The sequence below is a fragment of the Diaphorina citri genome, unplaced genomic scaffold (genome assembly GCF_000475195.1).
Source record: "Diaphorina citri unplaced genomic scaffold, Diaci psyllid genome assembly version 1.1 scaffold533, whole genome shotgun sequence".
Lineage (NCBI taxonomy): Eukaryota > Metazoa > Arthropoda > Insecta > Hemiptera > Psyllidae > Diaphorina > Diaphorina citri.
The window spans coordinates 61,195-82,830 of NW_007377967.1; the positions used below are offsets into that span (position 1 = coordinate 61,195).

At 38.2% G+C, this 21,636-nt stretch overlaps 4 protein-coding genes across 5 annotated transcripts in view; 1 reads left to right on the forward strand and 3 right to left on the reverse strand.

Annotated features, from left to right (window-relative positions):
* The window catches only part of LOC103509814 (lutropin-choriogonadotropic hormone receptor-like), a 25,616-nt gene extending 12,978 nt beyond the window's left edge, over positions 1 to 12,638 (forward strand). The window contains exons 5-7 of one of the 2 annotated variants that reach the window (XR_003391684.1): positions 1,152 to 1,407; positions 8,316 to 8,807; positions 12,044 to 12,638. Coding sequence is in view for 1 of the 2 variants with exons in the window: in XM_026824061.1 (XP_026679862.1) it covers positions 1,152 to 1,407; positions 8,316 to 8,445 (386 nt within the window). In the remaining variant the exon portion in view is untranslated. Of the gene's footprint in view, positions 1 to 1,151; positions 1,408 to 8,315; positions 9,172 to 12,043 lie in introns of those variants that run through there. The other variant, XM_026824061.1, reaches the window with a different exon arrangement.
* Positions 1 to 15,196, reverse strand: part of LOC103509812 (LHFPL tetraspan subfamily member 3 protein-like) — a 19,722-nt gene extending 4,526 nt beyond the window's left edge. The window contains exon 1 of the mRNA XM_008474443.3: positions 14,641 to 15,196. Coding sequence (XP_008472665.1) covers positions 14,641 to 15,037 — 397 coding nt within the window. The 5' untranslated portion in view covers positions 15,038 to 15,196. The remainder of the gene's footprint in view (positions 1 to 14,640) is intronic.
* On the reverse strand, positions 4,435 to 5,856 carry LOC113467713 (phosphoglycerate mutase 1-like). The gene is made up of 4 exons (XM_026824062.1): positions 5,756 to 5,856; positions 5,322 to 5,372; positions 4,889 to 5,102; positions 4,435 to 4,550 (listed from the first exon to the last, which is right to left on the reverse strand). The coding sequence occupies exons 2-4, from the start codon at positions 5,328 to 5,330 to the stop codon at positions 4,450 to 4,452; spliced, it is 324 nt and encodes a 107-aa protein (XP_026679863.1). The 5' UTR covers positions 5,331 to 5,372; positions 5,756 to 5,856; the 3' UTR covers positions 4,435 to 4,449.
* On the reverse strand, positions 12,684 to 13,657 carry LOC113467714 (phosphoglycerate mutase 1-like). The gene is made up of 2 exons (XM_026824063.1): positions 13,441 to 13,657; positions 12,684 to 13,113 (listed from the first exon to the last, which is right to left on the reverse strand). The coding sequence occupies exons 1-2, from the start codon at positions 13,580 to 13,582 to the stop codon at positions 12,947 to 12,949; spliced, it is 309 nt and encodes a 102-aa protein (XP_026679864.1). The 5' UTR covers positions 13,583 to 13,657; the 3' UTR covers positions 12,684 to 12,946.
* Positions 15,197 to 21,636: the final 6,440 nt, after the last annotated feature.

Genomic DNA, 21,636 nt, shown 5'->3' on the forward strand with positions numbered 1-21,636 from the left:
CTTACCTTTCTCACTTAGCTGAGCATCATACCATCCACAGAACAGATTTTTCTGGTTCCATTCAGACTCTCCATGTCTCACCATTACAATGACATACTTCGCCATCTTCTTCGCTTTGTACAAAACCAGCTTGATAACTACAACGTAGAGGTGAAAAGGTTACGGTCTTCGACACAAAACTTCACTGAAAAAATGAAAAATCAAGGAGAAAAGCGGAAAATTCAAGGTAGAAGAAGAAAATTGAACTTTTTCACTTGAAAACTTGAAAAATTGAAATCGTGAAGGTGAAAGAGGTTAACTTTTTGACACCGATAGGAAATCAGTAAATATGCGCAGAAAACCAAAAGGAAGCTTGTGCGCAGATGTTATCACCATCAAGGAGGCTGTAAAGTGGTGGATATCGTTCCTGAGCTTGAAAAAAAATGAGGCTATTAAGCGGCCATTTTGAATTTAAACCCCGTTTACACAATGTACTATTCGAATGAAAAATTCCAAACTGTTCAATAGTAGATACCTATCTCCAAAATTTGGTTCTTTTTCGAAGTACTAATCGAGAAAAAAATTGTTACTTTCTCTCGTCTCTTTAGAAGAAATAAATGTACCTACAATTTTATTTTATACCTACTAAATGAAATCTCATTTTGGTCGGCTCCACTTTTTCCACTTGATGACGTCACAACCGCATCATTTCAACCTCCTCGAACGACCTTGACTGGTGTGCTGAAAATCCAAAGGTCATTGACCTCCTGAATGAAATGCAGTGGAGGCTCTTGATTTTCAAATTGGGAAACCAAAAAAATATCAGGGTAGGTACCTAATAAATTAAATTAAATCGACTATGCACCGGTAAAAAAAAGGCCTCAATTTTCTTTTGCTAATTTTATTAAATAAGTAGTGATGTGTGAGCTACGTCAAATTTGAAGCCAGCCTTTGCCAAAGCAACACCGGCTGCTTCTGCTTCATTGACACCTGTTTCAGAAATATAAAAGTAAAAGGTTAACAATTTGATTAACTAGCACTTGCTAGTATTCAGAAATTTGAGGGGTTCTGGACCTCAATGATAGCAAGAAGCAAAGAAACAGCCTTCAATTTGAAATTAAAAAAAAAACTGAAATTTGTATCTCGTATAACATTCGCTTCGTGCATTCCAGACTACAAAACGCGCCACAACAAGGGCGAGTCCAAGATTGCGCGCAAAATGGCGCTCCTAGTCCTCATCAACTTTGCGTGCTGGGCGCCAGTCACCTTCTTTGCGCTAACGGCTGCGCTCGGCTATCCACTCATTAGCGTCACAAAGTCAAAGATTCTTCTGGTATTCTTCTATCCCATCAACTCTTGCTTCAACCCCTACTTGTATGCTCTGCTCACAAAACACTACCGCAGGGACTTGGTTCTTACCCTGGCAAGGTAGGTTTTTATTTTACTTTTATTCAATCTTTTTTTTTGTGTGTCTAGGATTTTAGGGAGAGGAGGGTGAAATCCTTTCTTATATCCATGCTCTAATTCCAATACTTAAATACGCAGACCGATTTGAAAACTAGCAGGAAGTCTTGTATCTTGACGTCACGACCTACACTCCCGTACGCAATGACGTCACATTAACTGTCCCGAGAAGGCTCCCTTTCAGGCGACACAAGTGTAAGGTGGTCTCACACTGGACGCATAGACACGCGACTTTTTTTTAATAGGTTTGACAGAGGGAGAGGGAACTGTAACTGCTAGGGTCTTATCGTCCCAAAATCGAAGAGAGAAAGAAGACAAGATAGGAGGAAAGCCAGCCGTTCCGAGAACGAACATTATCCTATCAGGATAAAATCCGCCCCGGGCGGGAATCGAACCCGCGGCCTAGTCTGGCCAGGTACGTTTTTATTTTATTTTTATTCATTTTTTTTTTCTTTTTTGTGTGTGTCTAGGATTTTAGGGAGAGGAGGGTGAAATCCTTTCTTATATCCATGCTCTAATTCTAATACTTACATACGCAGACCGATTTGCAAACTAGCAGGAAGTCTTGTATCTTGACGTCACGGTCACGACCTACACTCCCGTACGCAATGACGTCACATTAACTGTCCCGAGAAGGCTCCCTTTCAGGCGACACAAGTGTAAGGTGGTCTCACACTAGACGCATAGACATGCGACTTTTTTTTAATAGGTTTGACAGAGGGAGAGGGAACTGTAACTGCTAGGGTCTTATCGTCCCAAAATCGAAGAGAGAAAGAAGACAAGATAGGAGGAAAGCCAGCCGTTCCGAGAACGAACATTATCCTATCAGGATAAAATCCGCCCCGGGCGGGAATCGAACCCGCGGCCTAGCGCTTACAAGGCAGATGCGCCACCAACCAAGCTAACTAGGCTGGCACACGCGACTTTGAATAGAATAGAATATACGGTATACCCTGTTTATACTGCTGAAATGAGACTGAAAAGTCCCTTTACTCCCGCAGTCTAAACAAGGCCTTATGTATTTTACAGTGAGTAGCGCGTAGTCAGCTGCAAACCCAAACCTATTGTGTCTCTATGGACTCTCTCATTTTCATAGGTTTGTTTTTAAAGCCGACCACGCGCTACTCAAAGTCGCGCGTTCAATGTGTGACAGGCCTAATGCGTTTAGTGCACGTTCGTTCTAAAACGTTCTTTATTATTTTCAGGATAGGAATATGCCAGGAGAGGGCTCACAAGTACAGAATGATCTCATCGGGTCTGAATGGAAACACGGGACTTCACAGCTTAAGTTCTTCCAGAAAACAATCCCATGATGTTAACTAGAGAAAGCTAGGAGTATTTGTATGGTTTTAGCTATTTAAGAGCTAAAAGAACTCAAGAAATCATTACTCAAACCAAATTGTAAGCAGAATACCTACCAAGAACTGCAATTTATATGATAGGTAGGTATATTGTATTGGAAAATGTACTTCTTCTTCGCCTTTTTCCGTGTTCAGACAGGGTCGGAGTTTTTCGTCAGCCTCTTCGAGTAACCCAACCAGACTAAGCTGGTCTACTCTCTGTTGAAAGTCCCCAGCCAGACTGAAAGGAGGTTCTTAGTAATGCTGTGTTATTCATGAGAATTGTGAAGAGGATCTCTTCTTCACCACAAATAAATCATCATTTTTCAAATTATTGATCTACACTTAAAGTTGTAAAGAGGCTGTTCACCAATAAATAAATCATGATTAAATAATTCACCTCTCTTATCCACCCACTGTTAGGAGACATCAAGTGACGTGTACCCCAATACCGGACGCTTTGAACCCCTGTGAGGACATCATGGGATATGCCTGGCTCAGATTGTGTGTCTGGTTTGTCATTAGTGCCGCCATTGTGGGTAAGTGTAAGGTTTGCCGGGAATGGAAGCACCTCCAAGTACAATCTCCTGGATTAGGTTTAACCTTTTGTGGACAGATTCATGTGTCACATGAAATCATGGTTCCGCCATTATGGTAGGAGAAATATAACTTAGATCTGGCGATACGCTAGGATTCATGTCCAGCATGAAGCTACAGATTTGCTCGATACGGTCGGCTTGATTTTTACAGATAGGAGGCGTTACGGCAGGACATGCTTAGGAACTTGTGTATCTGTTGCTCCTTTCAAATGCACACTGAAAAGCCGGTGTTTGTTTATTATGATTCCAAAGCATTGTTATTAATTAGAAATTTGTTAACTGTTAAGATTATCTCTCCCCCCCTCGAATTCCTCCGTAGAACCCAAATAAAAATTTAGGTAATTCTCAATAGGTGTATATAACAATTAATTTTTTGTTGACCCACAATAATAAATTAAAATAAAAAAAAAACTGTTAAGATGTTATTGTCCCGAAAACGAAGAGGAAAGGACAGGATAGGAGAAAGGAGAAAGCCATTACAGACCAGTGGCGTAGTGATATATTCAAATGGGGAAGCTACGAGTATAAATATAAACCCATTTACAGTGTGCCGATCTGCTGGAATATTATCTGAATTTATACTGTAGCAGAGTGCTGAAAAGATTTAGATATCATTTTTTATTGACAGTCAGTAAACAGGGACACAAGTAACATTCTACCCACAAGGTCACAAGGATTTTCAACTGGCGATGGTGATCTATGGCGGTTAGCAAGCACTTTAGCCTTTGAGGATTTTTCTTTTTCAATACCTATCTACCTACCTATTTTAAAATTTTCAACACCTCCCTTGCGCCCTTCGAAGTAAAGACCAACTTTTTTGCGGCCGGCGGCCCCTTTACTTTTCTGCATCGCTCAGATTCTCTCTACCACCCTCCTCTCTCAATCGATTCTCTTCGTAGTCAACTTTTATTCCAAAACACATCGTCGCGGCTATTAAAAACTCATAATAGTCATAAGCTAAATGCTATTACGAAAGCCAAGTCATAAGTCAGGATTCACATTTCAATATACCCAATTACCCATCTCTGTTTTGTTTAGCCATTACTAACTTCTCATAATTACGACAGTCACCAGACTCGAACCAAAGAACATGGTGCTAATGACCATTGAGTAACAAAGGGGATTCCGGTGGGCAGATTCAGACCCATGATGGCCTCATCAGACATGTCTGCAAATGGAGAGAATTAAGTAAATAATAATAATTTAGTAAATAAAATCTTGTTTGCTATAAGTACTCGTATATGTACTTGATTGAAGTACTCTAAGTACTTAGGTATCCTCGGTTAATAAACCAAGAAAAAGAAAAGAATAGGTACCTACTTAATCACTTGAAGGGGGAAAAAAAATAATAAGAAATCTTCTTGTGATTCTCCCAATATAAAATTGTTGGTAGTCAAGATAACAAACTTAGAACTAAGATTATTTCAAAGAGTGACCCTGGGCTTTAACAAATTTCAAAACCAGCCTTCTTCTCCCTTAAAACAAGTGTTGTACAAGAAAACTCACTGTCTAAATGTTTGACAATGCCTCGCAAACTGTTTCCGTGAGCAGCTATTAGGATTTTCTTTCCCTCCTTCAGCTGTGGTACAATCACATTGTTCCAGTAGGGCAGTGTTCTCTCAATGGTCAACTTGAGCGATTCAAACATCGGGAATTCTTCTTTAGATGGTTCAGAAGCATAGCGCGGATCATCAACAATGTTGGAGTAGTAAGCGTGATCCTTCTTGTTTTGTTTAGCCATTACTAACTTCTCATAATTACGACAGTCACCAGACTCGAACCAAAGAACACGATGCTAATGACCATTGAGTAACCAAACTATCATTACAGACCAGTGGCGTAGTGGTATATTCAAATGGGGAAGCTACGAGTATAAATATAAACCCATTTACAGTGTGCCGATCTGCTGGAATATTATCTGAATTTATACTGTATGATCCTTCTCCATGGCGGGTGGTGGAATGTCAAAGCTACGTCTCCAGATGAGAACCTGGGAGTTGAGAAATAATATAAGTACTTAGTAGATTTGTGAAAGCTTAACCCAACTCTTAGGGCTGTTCCTACACCTTAGGCTCAGAGTGGGCTTTTTGCATATGAAAAGTATTTAAAATAATAGTAATAAACAACTATCCTAAGTAGGTAGACCCAGCCAGTTTCTAAAACAGTAAATATATATATATATTTTTTTTTAATGATGGAGATAAAGATGGTCAAAAAATGGTCAAGTACTTCACAGGTTATTAGATTGAAGTGATCATACCCTAACTTGAACAGCACACATGCATTTACCCATTAAATTGCAAGGAACAATATTAAGACTTTACTTGACTGGAGTATGAACTACATTTAAACATGAATTAGTATTAAATCTACCTGTTCTTCTCCATACTTGGCAGCAGTCGCAGCTTTGTCCAATCCAGTCAGACCACCATAATGTCTCTCGTTCAGTCTCCAGGATTTTTATGAGGGAGATAAAGATGGTCAAAAAATGGTCAAGTACTTCACAGATTATTAGATTGAAGTGATCATACCCTAACTTGAACAGCAAACATGCATTTTCCCATTAAATTTCAAGGAACAATATTAAGCCTCTACTTGACTGAAGCATGAACTACATTTAAACATGAATTAGTATTAAACCTACCTGTTCTTCTCCATACTTGGCAGCAGTCGCAGCTTTGTCCAATCCAGTCAGACCACCATAATGTCTCTCGTTCAGTCTCCAGGACTTGTGTACGGGTAGATCTTCTTGTCCGATTCCTTTCAGAATGGCTTTCAATGTATTCTGAGCTCTGGTTAGTACTGATGTGTGAGCTACGTCAAATTTGAAGCCAGCCTTTGCCAAAGCAACACCGGCTGCTTCTGCTTCATTGACACCTGTTTCAGAAATATAAAAGTAAAAGGTTAACAATTTGATTAACTAGCACTTGCTAGTATTCAGAAATTTGAGGGGTTCTGGACCTCAATGATAGCAAGAAGCAAAGAAACAGCCTTCAATTTGAACGGGCCTACCTCAAGGATCCCAGCCTGCTAGAGTCTTACTCTCTCATGTTTTTGTCCGTTTTTTCTGTACGTAAAACTACCTCTAAGACCTGAGTAAACAGTGTAAGCAATGGGTGCATTTTACTAAACTTTAATTGGAGATTTTACGGTCGAAATCGTCCATTACCACACTTTTTCCCATGTAAAAAAAAAAAAATTACATATTTACATCTTCGGTTAAAGTTTGCTAGTAGGTATAGGTACCTACCTATTTATGTTTGTTAGAGGACGACAATAAAAATCCCATGTAATTTCACTCGTCCTCATGGTATTTTTTTTAATGGTGGGATTTATAGCAAAATTCCCACAAAAATCTCGTCCTCAACACGCTCCCCTGTGCCAGATCCAACTTTTTGACACCGATAGGAAATCAGTAAATATGCGCAGAAAACCAAAAGGAAGCTTGTGCGCAGGTGTTATCACCATCAAGGAGGCTGCAAAGCGGTGGATATCGTTCCTGAGTTTGAAAAAAATGAGGCTATTAAGCGGCCATTTTGAATTTAAACTCCGTTTACACGATGTACTATTCGAATGAAAAATTCCAAACTGTTCAATAGTAGGTATCTCCAAAATTTGGTTCTTTTTCGAAGTACTAATCGAGAAAAAAAATTGTTACTTTCTCTCGTCTCTTCAGAAGAAATAAAGGTACCTACCTACAATTTTATTTTATACCTATTAAATGAAATCTCGTTTTGGTCGGCTCCACTTTTTCCACCTGATGACGTCAAAATCGCATCATTTCAACCTCTTCGAACGACCTTGACAGGTGTGCTGAAAATCCAAAGGTCATTGACCTCCTGAATGAAATGCAGTGGCGGCTCGTGATTTTCAAATAGGGAAACCAAAAAAAATATAAGGGTACCTAGGTACCTAATAAATTAAATTAAATCGACTATGCACCGGTAAAAAAAAGGCCTCAATTTTCTTTTGCTAATTTTATTAAATAAGTAGGTATAGGTATATTTATAATATTATTTACAAGATTAGACCTATTATTTACAGAATTAAAAACAAAACTAGGTGTACTAACTTAATATCTATAAATTCATAGCAGAGAGGACTTGTGTGAAGGTAGGTAGGTATAGATAGTCTATCAGTCTATAACTATCGAATAAGGTAATAGAGATCAAACTTTCTTGACTTGGCGGGGCGGAGCGCTACCGCGCTCCTTAATACCTACTTCACATATTTGGAACTTTTGATAGAGGGAACTACAACAACGGTCATATTGTCCCGAAATTGAAGAGAGTACCTACCTACCTACAAGAAAAAAATCCAGTCTTTCTGAGAACGAACCTTATAAGTAAGTTGTCCTGAGTTTCATCCGATTTTTTTTCGAATGTCCTGTAGGCAATGCCTGGCAAGGTAGGTTTTTATATTATTTTTATTCAATATTTTTTTTTTATTATTTGGTGTGTCTAGAAGTCTAGGGAGAGGATGAAATCCTTTCTAATATCCATGCTCTAACACTTAAATAAACCGATTTGAAAACAAGCAGGAAGTATTGTATCTTGACGTCACAACCTACATTCCCGTACGCGATGACGTCACATCAACTGTGCCGATAAAGCTCCCTTTCAGGCGACACAAATATAAGACACATGACTTTGAATTGAATAGAATAGAATATAGAATATACCCTGTTACTGCCGAAATGAGACTGAAAAGTCCCTTTACTCCCGCAGTCTAAACAAGGTCTTATGTATTTTACAGTGAGTAGCGCGTAGTCGGCTGCAAACACAAACAGCTATTGTGTCTCTATGGACTCTCTCATTTTCATAGGTTTGTTTTTGAAGCCGACCATGGGCTACTCAAAGTCGCGCGTTCAATGTGTGACAGGCCTAATGCGTTTAGTGCACGTTCGTTCTAAAACGTTCTTTATTATTTTCAGGATAGGAATATGCCAGGAGAGGGCTCACAAATACAGAATGATCTCATCGGGTCTCAATGGAAACACGGGACTTCACAGCTTGAGTTCTTCCAGAAAACAATCCCATGATGATATTAAACCTAGGAACTAGAGAAAGCTGGGAGTATTTGTATGGTTTTAGCTATTTAGAAGCTAAGAGAACTCAAATCATTACTCAAACCAAATTGTAAGCAGAATACCTACCAAGAACTGCAATTTATATGATAGGTAGGTATATTGTATTGGAAAATGTACAAACTTGTATTTACAGACCCTTTGTATTATATTTGTAAATAAATATTTTCTTGTACTGATATTCACAACTACTATCTCTACGTTTTAATGATGTCTCATAATTTCAAATACAAGAGAATCAAGATCCTACTTATTCAGATTGGAAAGAAAATATTTCTGATACGCTAATAGTGTAAAATAATATAATTTTATTTTAAATTACATTTGAATATAATATAGGTATCTCTAGATACAAGGTTAACAGGATAACAGGTAACACACAAATAATTATAAACAAAACGGAATTAACAATTTGGAATAGACCTAATAGGAATACTATCGAGATAACCCGACTAAGCTCCTAACATTTAAGAAGAATTTGAACAAGTTACCTGATATTTGTCCTCAGTGTGTACAATGTACGTTTATGAAATGATCATAAGAAAAACCAATATCATACGTATAAATGGTAGGTTACGTGTTATAAGACCCAGTTTTTTTCATTCCTTAGTTATTGGACCTGAATTCCACTCGGGAAGTTACTTTAGATCTAGGCAACTGAAATCAAACCCACATGAAGGGGTAAACACTTCGTTGTGCGAAACACTTCATCAGAAGACATAAAAGTGTATCTGATTCCGGAGCTGTTATGAAAATACTCGAATTCATGACAATTTTCTGGGTTGCGTGAGTTGGGAAAAATGTATAAAAAAAAAACCCAACTGAATAAGAAAATAACATCTATAAATTTTTGTACACACAAGCTGCAGCAATAGTTACAGCCACCTTCAGATGTATATTAAGAGCCATGTCTTCTTTTGGCTTCAGTTGTATTTTTAGTGCCTTGTGCTAAACAACAAAATATGTCATAGGAATCGCTTTGCAAAATATCACCAGAATCGTACAGAAACACAGAAGAAGGACCTTCGAATACCTTTTCTTAGGTTTTAGAATTTAAAAAACCAGTTTACTTAGCTTTTCCCTGGTTGGCGACTGCTTCCATGGCTTTCTTGACGGTTTCTTCATCACCAAGGAATTTCATGGACACAACTGGTTTGAGGTTTTCATCCAGCTCGTACACGAACGGGATTCCGGTGGGCAGATTCAGTCCCATGATGGCCTCATCAGACATGTCTGCAAATGGAGATCAAACCTATTAAAAAAAAAACTGAAATTTGTATCTCGTATAACATTCGCTTCGTGCATTCCAGACTACAAAACGCGCCACAACAAGGGCGAGTCCAAGATTGCGCGCAAAATGGCGCTCCTAGTCCTCATCAACTTTGCGTGCTGGGCGCCAGTCACCTTCTTTGCGCTAACGGCTGCGCTCGGCTATCCACTCATTAGCGTCACAAAGTCAAAGATTCTTCTGGTATTCTTCTATCCCATCAACTCTTGCTTCAACCCCTACTTGTATGCTCTGCTCACCAAACACTACCGCAGGGACTTGGTTCTTACCCTGGCAAGGTAGGTTTTTATATTATTTTTATTCAATATTTTTTTTTTATTATTTGGTGTGTCTAGAAGTCTAGGGAGAGGATGAAATCCTTTCTAATATCCATGCTCTAACACTTAAATAAACCGATTTGAAAACAAGCAGGAAGTATTGTATCTTGACGTCACAACCTACATTCCCGTACGCGATGACGTCACATCAACTGTGCCGATAAAGCTCCCTTTCAGGCGACACAAATATAAGACACATGACTTTGAATTGAATAGAATAGAATATAGAATATACCCTGTTACTGCCGAAATGAGACTGAAAAGTCCCTTTACTCCCGCAGTCTAAACAAGGTCTTATGTATTTTACAGTGAGTAGCGCGTAGTCAGCTGCAAACCCAAACCTATTGTGTCTCTATGGACTCTCTCATTTTCATAGGTTTGTTTTTGAAGCCGACCATGGGCTACTCAAAGTCGCGCGTTCAATGTGTGACAGGCCTAATGCGTTTAGTGCACGTTCGTTCTAAAACGTTCTTTATTATTTTCAGGATAGGAATATGCCAGGAGAGGGCTCACAAATACAGAATGATCTCATCGGGTCTCAATGGAAACACGGGACTTCACAGCTTGAGTTCTTCCAGAAAACAATCCCATGATGATATTAAACCTAGGAACTAGAGAAAGCTGGGAGTATTTGTATGGTTTTAGCTATTTAGAAGCTAAGAGAACTCAAATCATTACTCAAACCAAATTGTAAGCAGAATACCTACCAAGAACTGCAATTTATATGATAGGTAGGTATATTGTATTGGAAAATGTACAAACTTGTATTTACAGACCCTTTGTATTATATTTGTAAATAAATATTTTCTTGTACTGATATTCACAACTACTATCTCTACGTTTTAATGATGTCTCATAATTTCAAATACAAGAGAATCAAGATCCTACTTATTCAGATTGGAAAGAAAATATTTCTGATACGCTAATAGTGTAAAATAATATAATTTTATTTTAAATTACATTTGAATATAATATAGGTATCTCTAGATACAAGGTTAACAGGATAACAGGTAACACACAAATAATTATAAACAAAACGGAATTAACAATTTGGAATAGACCTAATAGGAATACTATCGAGATAACCCGACTAAGCTCCTAACATTTAAGAAGAATTTGAACAAGTTACCTGATATTTGTCCTCAGTGTGTACAATGTACGTTTATGAAATGATCATAAGAAAAACCAATATCATACGTATAAATGGTAGGTTACGTGTTATAAGACCCAGTTTTTTTCATTCCTTAGTTATTGGACCTGAATTCCACTCGGGAAGTTACTTTAGATCTAGGCAACTGAAATCAAACCCACATGAAGGGGTAAACACTTCGTTGTGCGAAACACTTCATCAGAAGACATAAAAGTGTATCTGATTCCGGAGCTGTTACATTAGAGTAGGTAAGTAAGTAATTACCTAGTTGAAAAATGATGAGACATTATTTAAGTCAAGTGGCGAGGCAAAACACGGGGTCAGTGGTAGTGGTAACGCGCTTGTCATGCAGAAGGATTGATGTCCACAGCATCGACTAAAAATTTGCACCCCTATTTAGATTGCAATTATTTCAACAGACTATTTTCCGATGTAAATATCTCTGGTGTTGAACCCAACACCTTTATTTTCATTAAAAAAAAACTCTTTTGCATCCGTGCCTATCCAAGAACGGAAAAGTTTGGTTAGAAAATTTCCAACCTGCCCGGAATTAGAACCCAGCACCTCCGGGTTGAGAGTCAGTGCTCTTGACCACTCGGCCACAAAGATGGACTGACCCAACACCCGACCGGGTAATGTTGTTGGGAAAATCACCTCGAAAATATTCGGGCACTCCTGTTGATTTTTATTGAATATTTAGAATCTAAGGGTACACTCAACAACAATGTGCTGCTTACCATACAAAGGTTCTGGCTGAAGTTTGATATGTCGGGTGGCCAAAATGAAGGCCAGTATGGCAAGCACTATCACGTCTAGACAGGTATCTCTAGATACAAGGTTAACAGGTAACACACAAATAATTATAAACAAAACGGAATAAACAATTTGGAATAGACTTAATAGGAATACTATCGAGATAACCCGACTAAGCTTCTAACATTTAAGAGGAATTTGAACAAGTTACCTGATATTTGTCCTCAGTGTGTACAATGTACGTTTATGAAATGATCATAAGAAAAACCAATATCATACGTATAAATGGTAGGTTACGTGTTATAAGACCCAGTTTTTTCATTCCTTAGTTATTGGACCTGAATTCCACTCGGGAAGTTACTTTAAATCTAGGCAACGAAATCAAACCCACATGAAGGGTAAACACTTCGTTGTGCGAAACACTTCATCAGAAGACATAAAAGTGTATCTGATTCCGGAGCTGTTATGAAAATACTCGAATTCATGACAATTTTCTGGGTTGCGTGAGTTGGGAAAAATATATAAAAAAAGTAAAAACCCCCAACTGAATAAGAAAATAACATCTATTTTTGTACACACAAGCTGCAGCAATAGTTACAGCCACTTTCAGATGTATATTAAGAGCCATGTCTTCTTTTGGCTTCAGTTGTATTTTTAGTGCCTTGTGCTAAACAACAAAATATGTCATAGGAAGTATAAAAAAAAACCCCCAACTGAATAAGAAAATAACATCTATTTTTGTACACACAAGCTGCAACAATAGTTACAGCCACCTTCAGATGTATATTAAGAGCCATGTCTTCTTTTGGCTTCAGTGCCTTCAGTTGTATTTTTAGTGCCTTGTGCTAAACAACAAAATATGTCATAGGAATTGCTTTGCAAAATATCACCAGAATCGTACAGAAACACAGAAGAAAGAAGAAGGACCTTCGAATACCTTTTGTTAGGTTTTAGAATTTAAAAAACCAGCTTACTTGGCTTTTCCCTGGTTGGCGACTGCTTCCATGGCTTTCTTGACGGTTTCTTCATCACCAAGGAATTTCATGGACACAACTGGTTTGAGGTTTTCATCCAGCTCGTACACGAACGGGATTCCGGTGGGCAGATTCAGTCCCATGATGGCCTCATCAGACATGTCTGCAAATGGAGATAATTAAGTAAATAATAATTTGTTTATAAAATCTTGTTTGCTATAAGTACTCATATGTACTTGATTGAAGTACTCTAAGTAGGTATCCTCGGTTAATAAACCAAGAAAAAGAAAAGAATAGGTACTTAATCACTTGAAGGAAAAAAAAAAATAATAATCAGAAATCTTCTTGTGATTCTCCCAATATAAAATTGTTGGTAGTCAAGATAACAAACTTAAAACTAAGATTATTTCAAAGAGTGACCCTGGGCTTTAACAAATTTCAAAACCAGCCTTCTTCTCCCTTAAAACACGTGTTGTACAAGAAAACTCACTGTCTAAATGTTTGACAATGCCTCGCAAACTGTTTCCGTGAGCGGCTATCAGGATTTTCTTTCCCTCCTTCAGCTGCGGTACAATCACATTGTTCCAGTAGGGCAGTGTTCTCTCGATGGTCAACTTGAGTGATTCAAACATCGGGAATTCTTCTTTAGATGGTTCAGAAGCATAGCGCGGATCATCAACAATGTTGGAGTAGTAAGCGTGATCCTACCACAGGCTAACTAGGCTGGCCATTTGCACTTTACATTTCGTGGAATTCCAAAGTTCCTTTATGAAACAGTACATTTCGGAATTCCAAATTGGCAAAGTTCCTTCATCAAAAAGGCTTCTGGAGGTCTTTAGTCAACCAAGAACCCAAATAAAATGTACCTAGTTGTTAAGTCTTCCATAAAGAACAAGAGGATACCCCTTGGGCCCGGCCTTATCACTCCCCTGCCTTCCAAAGTATTATACAAGAGTTCGCGAAACTTTACAGTTAGATCCAGGAAACATTGCTTTAGCAGAGAGAACAAGAGAGTCTAAACAATATTCTAGACTTGAAACAATGCGAAGTATAGTTAGTGGTAAAAGTACTAAGTACTAGTATAGTAGAACTAAGAATCTCGAGTACCTACATATTACTCTTTCATAATGCCAATCCAAGCAATAATCTATTTTGTTGAACAGCGCAGCGGTTGAGGCGTGGGTTTCTAATCCATGGGTTGGTGGATCGAATACAGACATTCCATAGAAATAGAAAACGTTCTGCTAGTTTTCAGTCGATTCAACAATCATACCTGCGTCTAAAATGAGAGGCGTTACTGGTATGATTATGTCTCTCCTCATCAAAACATGCAAAATTGAACCAATAGGTATAGGTAAAGTTTTTTTCCCCCCAAGAGGATTGATAGAGGATAGAGGGAGCTGTAACTGTCAAGGTCTTATCGTACCGAAAGCGAAGAGAGAAAACAGACAGGATAGGAAAAAGCCAGCAGCCGTTCTGAGAACGAACCTTTTATCTGTTTAACATGAGACTGTAACCCGTAGGTATTTAATATGTGATTATGTGACTTGTTTTTAGATTCAACCAAGGAGATTCGGCTTTGAACGTCCACACTTGCTGCCACAGGCCACATAGGTATGTATTTATACCTGAAAGAGGGCCTCTGAGTGAAATTTTGCTATTTTTTGATGAAAAAAACACGTTCACTTACCCGATATAATCTGTAGCCACGCAGCCACCATGTACACACTGGTTGGTTGCATGAAGAAGAACAACAACATCACCGCAATTGTCACCAAAGCCAACGTCACGCTCACCAAACACAACACCGTTGAGATCTTAAACGCAGCGTTCGAAATCTCCATGAACTCCGCGAACTTTCCCGTGCATTCTTCAAACCCGTTGACATCAAATTCACAGCTTGACCACAACCCAAGGCGGCCCTTGTTGGCGATTCCGATCCATTCGGGCGTAAGGAAAGCGACGCTTACGATTAGGGCGAAGCAGAGGGTGAAGATGCCCCATAGAACGCCGACGGCTTTCGAATTGCGGACGTAGTTTGTGGCGTAGATTTGTGACGTTTCGACGTACTCGACTTTGGACCCCATGGTGCAGATTGGAATTTTGGACCGCACAAGGGGCAGAAACCGATTTATAATAGTCGCTGGGTATGGAATTTGTTTTAGGGTCAACACATTGGATTTATCCAATAGGAACTTCAAGGGGTGTTTCAAGGTGAGCCAAATATTTTCCTTTGAACAACTGGGATTTAGCAAAGCGGTGGATATCGTTCCTGAGTTTGAAAAAAATGAGGCTATTAAGCGGCCATTTTGAATTTAAACTCCGTTTACACGATGTACTATTCGAATGAAAAATTCCAAACTGTTCAATAGTAGGTATCTCCAAAATTTGGTTCTTTTTCGAAGTACTAATCGAGAAAAAAAATTGTTACTTTCTCTCGTCTCTTCAGAAGAAATAAAGGTACCTACCTACAATTTTATTTTATACCTATTAAATGAAATCTCGTTTTGGTCGGCTCCACTTTTTCCACCTGATGACGTCAAAATCGCATCATTTCAACCTCTTCGAACGACCTTGACAGGTGTGCTGAAAATCCAAAGGTCATTGACCTCCTGAATGAAATGCAGTGGCGGCTCGTGATTTTCAAATAGGGAAACCAAAAAAAATATAAGGGTACCTAGGTACCTAATAAATTAAATTAAATCGACTATGCACCGGTAAAAAAAAGGCCTCAATTTTCTTTTGCTAATTTTATTAAATAAGTAGGTATAGGTATATTTTATAATATTATTTACAAGATTAGACCTATTATTTACAGAATTAAAAACAAAACTAGGTGTACTTAATATCTATAAATTCATAGCAGAGAGGGCTTGTGTGAAGGTAGGTAGGTATAGTCTATCAGTCTATAACTATCGAATAAGGTAATAGAGATACCTACTTCACATAGGTAGGTATTTGGAACTTTTGATAGGGGGAACTACAATAACAGTCATATTGTCCCGAAATTGAAGAGAGTACCTACCTACAAGAAAAAATCCAGTCTTTCTGAGAACGAACCTTATAAGTAAGTTGTCCTGAGTTTCATCCGATTTTTTTTCGAATGTCCTGTAGGCAATGTGATTTATAATAGTCGCTGGGTATGGAATTTGTTTTAGGGTCAACACATGGGATTTATCCAGTAGGAACTTCAAGGGGTGTTTCAAGGTGAGCCAAATATTTTCCTTTGAACAACTGGGATTTAGTTGTCTTCCCTTGAATGATACTTAAGGAGTTCTATTCCAGAGGGGCCTTCGTCGGGTACGTTCATTGTTTGAGAGAGTCATAGTAAATTTCCTGGAACAAAAGAAAAGAACGTTTCAAGTTATAGCACTTTTAAAATAATGACCAAGGAAGTTCATTATTAAATTTGTCTAGTGATTGCACCTCCCACCAGCTATGTTGGTAAGTAGGTACTTTGAAAAAAAAAAAAAGTGGTTCTGATAGAAAGTAGTTATCACAGTATACCGACATTACCGACCGATCAGTACCTAGCTACCTAGATGTAGGTATCTTATTTCAGTGACCTTTAGACTCTGTAGCAGATAGTAACCATCAGTTAAGAAAAAGAGAAGCACCCATAACTTGAACGGAGATGACTATAATGGGTATTTGAGTACCAGCATACATTCTCTTATGTCTCTCAAGTTATAACTGGTAAGAGTCTGAACAGCTCTAGATCTGACTCTCACTTTGCAGCTAGGTACTGAAAGTTAATATGCATTTTTTTTTTTTTTTTTTTTTTTTTTAAACCACCCATTTCGGATTGTTTTGTGTTGTAGTTATACCATCAGTTAAGAAAAAGAGAAGCACCCATAACTTGAACGGAGATGACTCTAATGGGTATTTGAGTACCATACATTCTCTTATTTCTCTCAAGTTATAACTGGTAAGAGTCTGAACAGCTCTAGATCTGACTCTCACTTTGCCGCTACTGAAAGTTAATATGCATTTTTTTTTTTCAACAGCTACTCGTATATCACACCTATAAATACACTCGGAGTCAGTCAAAAGTTGGATAATACGAACTTAAACTGATAAAACCCTATATAAAAAAAAATACATTATTACAAAACAAAAAGTGGGAAGCTCGACATTTAATTTACTAGTAGGTAGTAGGTACCTATACCTACTTATCAAAAGCTAACGAATGTATCAAAAGCATTACAAGTCTTACCGGAATAATTTATCAAATTATCTTCGGTGCATTGTACCTGCATTACACGTTTTACTGGAATAACCTATCAAATTATCTTAAAGGTCCTTCGTATTATCCATTTTAAAATGTCGAATTTTACGTTGATGCTTCATAAGTTCATACTTCATATCTTCCTGGTGATATTATGTACGAGTATGTAGATTGTAGAATGTAGATACTTATTGTCAACTTGTTGCAGTCTGTCCATTCATATTTTATTCAACATATTAGGTCAACAAACAAAGTAGATTCTAAAGGTGCATGCATAGTAGGTACAACCCACCGAGTCGATCAATGTCGATTGTCGATTGTTCTTCAAGACAAAGATTTGGTAAGAAATTTTCATTACTTTCCTTCCTATAGGATAAGGAAAGTAAAAAGCAATACTCCTCAATAGGACTAAAAAGTCAAAATTACATACCTCTCCTGGAATTGAACCCACGCCTCCTGTTTACCAGGCGAGCATCTTGACCGCTACGCCACTCAGACAGGATGGACAATGTTGGAAACAAACGGATCTGTGTGGTTCAATCGAGCGTGTAGTGTAGTCTGATGGTCAGACTCTGACCGCATGTGATTTGAGGCTACCTTAGAACGGATTAGCTATCTCTGTGAAAGCTGTTACCTACTATTATTACTATTACGGACCTACCCAGGTATGCGTAATAATGTACCAACTTATGCGTAAAATATCGATAATTTTCACATCTCCAAAAATTCCATTGGTTTGACATCTACAAGTAGGGTTCCAAGTCATGGAAATCTGAGCACACGACAGTCAAGTTCCAATAAGCATACTACTTGTGTTCAGTATTTTTTTGGTATAAGTGGTGTTAAGGTATTATTAATTTGATATAAGGTATTAATCAATTTTCGTGTAGTTTTGGCATCATCACCAACGAATGCAGGAATTTTGGTATAATTAAGTAAAATTGATCAAATCCGTGAATTTGGCATATCTACCAGTTCAGTGATTTTGACATCTCCACTGTTTGTGTAGATTTCTGACATCTCCACCAATTCAGTGCTTTTGGCATCTTCCATCAGTTCTGTGTCTATTGAACTTAATGACAACATGTAATGAAAACTCTACATAACCAAGGAAGGCTGACCTTATCTATACAGAGCTAGGTACGTCTGTATATCATAATATTATCGTAGAATGATATAGTCATATACAGGATCTATGTACCTAACGTATTCTATCTATATAATAGAACTAGTAAGTTTCATTTTTCTCATATCGCCCTAACATAATCTGTCTCAATGGTTTACTAGACAACTTTCCCCTTGACAAAGTATCTGGCAACGGTTTTATTCATGAAGGGTCCAGACCAAACACAAAAACGAGTTTGGTTTTGAGTTTTAGTTAAAAATAATGACTTTCGATGAAGAAGAAAAAAAAAATCGTGTACGAGTGTTATGGAAAAATTGCTTATAATCTTTTTGCAACTAATTCTCAATTTCCGTGCCTATTGAAAAGCCGTTTGAATCGTTTTACACAAAAAGGACCCGGGTAGAGCCGGGCTCTTCTTGTATGAAAGTGTTCAAGTCTTGCACCAAACTATTACCTATACATATCTACAGGTTTACTATGGTATTCGGTTGCATAGCTCCGGGCGATAAAAGTAAAAATTGTTGCTAAGTGAGTAACAAACGTTGATACATACTTCTACGTCACTATGTTAGGTGAGCTACACAGCACACTCGTACGTAATAGGTAGGCACCCTACTTACTTACCTATTTTGAGTGCGTCACAGGTCACAGGCAAATGGTCCTCTTTATAGATATGTAGGTGTTATGACATTCATGACTCTAAAGCTGGATCCAAACAAGTAAACACATTCAAAAATCCGATGAAGATTAAGTTGGACTAGATTCAAACTTCAAAGTTGCAGATTGCAGACACATTTGAAAATTATTTTCTAATAACAAAATGTTATTTAAAAAGGTAGGGTTTTCAAAAATTATAGGAATTAGGAAATAAATAAAAAAATACAAATCCCTAGTAATTAATTCTTATTTCACCTACGTCACGTCAATTTTTGCAGAACACAGACCACATTCCCTCACATATGGCACAAAAGGCGATTTGCTTTGTTGGTTAGTTAGATAAAAAGTAAAAAAGTTAAAAAAGTGCACTAAATACTTTGGCAACACACGGTCCTCAAGCTTTGGACTCTAGAAACGGACTGAATGAGTGTCTGGTACTCCGATGGTCTCAGGTTCTTAATCCTTGAGCTAGAACGGAGCTCTAAGAATATGTAGGTACTTTGTGTTGGAGTAAGCCATGTGTGTCTAATTCCGTACCATAAGATCCTCTCTGGGAGGAATTTCGAATCTTGAGAGTTAACTTTGCGCGGAGGGCACTTTCAAAGTGCCCCCCGTCTAGTCAGTTATTGTTATTACGGTAAATCGATAAATAAGTCTGTCATCAAGTACCTAAGTACCTACCTAGAGATTTTTTTTTTTAAATAAATTCCTTGGATTTTTTCTCTCCTAGGAGGGTTTTCCAGGAGACAAGAAAAGCGAGGAGATTTTCCTTATTCAATACATGAGTATTTATCCTCATTTATTTGAGATTTTGACCACATAATAATGGAGCCCTAAGGGTTAGGTGGTAGAAAACGCCTCCGGCGTTAACCTCGCTCTTCCTAGTGATATTATGTTATGTAGATTGTAGAATGTAGATACTTATTGTCAACTTATTGCAGTCTGTCCATTCATATTTTATTTAACATATTAGGTCAACAAACAAAGTAGATTCTAAAGGTACATGCATAGTAGGTACAACCCACCGAGTCGATCAATGTCGATTGTCGATTGTTCTTCAAGACAAAGATTTGGTAAGAAATTTTCATTACTTTCCTTCCTATAGGATAAGGAAAGTAAAAAGCAATACTCCTCAATAGGACTAAAAAGTCAACATTTCATACCTCTCCTGGGATTGAACCCACGCCTCCTGTTTACTAGGCGAGCATCTTGACCGCTACACCACTCAGACAGGATGGACAATGTTGGAAACAAACGGATCTGTGTGGTTCAATCGAGCGTGTAGTGTAGTCTGATGGTCAGACTCTGACCGCATGAGATTTGCGGCTACCTAGAACCGGGTTTAGAACGGATTAGCCATCTCAATGACAGCTATCACGAACCTACTCATGTATGCGTAAAAAAATGTACCTACCTACTTATTCGTAAAATTTCGATGGTTTTCACATCTCCAAAAACTTGGATTGACATCTACAAGTAGGTATTCCAAGTCATGGAAATCTGAGCGCACGACCGTCAAATTCTGGTAAGCACGGTTATTCGTAAAATTTCGATGGTTTTCACCTCTCCAAAAACTTGGATTGACATCTACAAGTAGGTATTCCAAGTCATGGAAATCTGAGCGCACGACCGTCAAATTCTAGTAAGCACGGTAGTTAACCAGTTTGATATTTCAAACACTTAAATTTTAAGAATTTAATCTTCTTGGAGGTTCTCAAAAGAGAGCTTCTGTATACAATAAGTAAAATCAGATGAAGATCCCTGCAAAGAGCTACAATAGGCTCCTCCCGTAAATGCTTTCCCTAATATTATGTGGTTATATTAAAATAATGATAATACCTAAACCAAATAGGTGATACCTAAATTGAATGATTATTAAATTGATCAAATCCGTGAAACTGGCATCTCCACCAATTCAGTAGTTCTGGCATCTCCACCAATTCAGTGCTTTTGGCATCTCCACCAATTCAGTGCTTTTGGCATCTCCACCAATTCAGTGCTTTTGGCATCTCCACCAATTCAGTGCTTTTGGCATCTCCACCAATTCAGTAGTTCTGGCATCTCCATCAATTCAGTGCTTTTGGCATCTCCACCAATTCAGTGCTTTTGGCATCTCCACCAATTCAGTGCTTTTGGCATCTCCACCAATTCAGTGCTTTTGGCATCTCCACCAATTCAGTGCTTTTGGCATCTCCATCAATTCAGTGCTTTTGGCATCTCCACCAATTCAGTGGTTTTGACATCTCCACCAATTTAGTACTTTTGGCATCTCCACCAATTCAGTGCTTTTGGCATCTCCACCAATTCAGTGCTTTTGGCATCTCCACCAATTCAGTGCTTTTGGCATCTCCACCAATTCAGTAGTTCTGGCATCTCCATCAATTCAGTGCTTTTGGCATCTCCACCAATTCAGTAGTTCTGGCATCTCCATCAATTCAGTGCTTTTGGCATCTCCACCAATTCAGTAGTTCTGGCATCTCCATCAATTCAGTGCTTTTGGCATCTCCACCAATTCAGTAGTTCTGGCATCTCCATCAATTCAGTGCTTTTGGCATCTCCACCAATTCAGTGCTTTTGGCATCTCCACCAATTCAGTAGTTCTGGCATCTCCATCAATTCAGTGCTTTTGGCATCTCCACCAATTCAGTAGTTCTGGCATCTCCATCAATTCAGTG

Bases quoted from the DNA above. Each gene is read 5' to 3' on its own strand.
- LOC113467713 (XM_026824062.1), bottom strand. The intron at 4,551-4,888 runs GTGAGTTTTCTT...CTCCATTTGCAG, and splicing joins CATTGTCAAACATTTAGACA to ACATGTCTGATGAGGCCATC.
- LOC113467714 (XM_026824063.1), bottom strand. From the start codon at position 13,582: ATGTTTGAATCACTCAAGTTGACCATCGAGAGAACACTGCCCTACTGG. The intron at 13,114-13,440 runs GTGAGTTTTCTT...CTCCATTTGCAG, and splicing joins CATTGTCAAACATTTAGACA to ACATGTCTGATGAGGCCATC.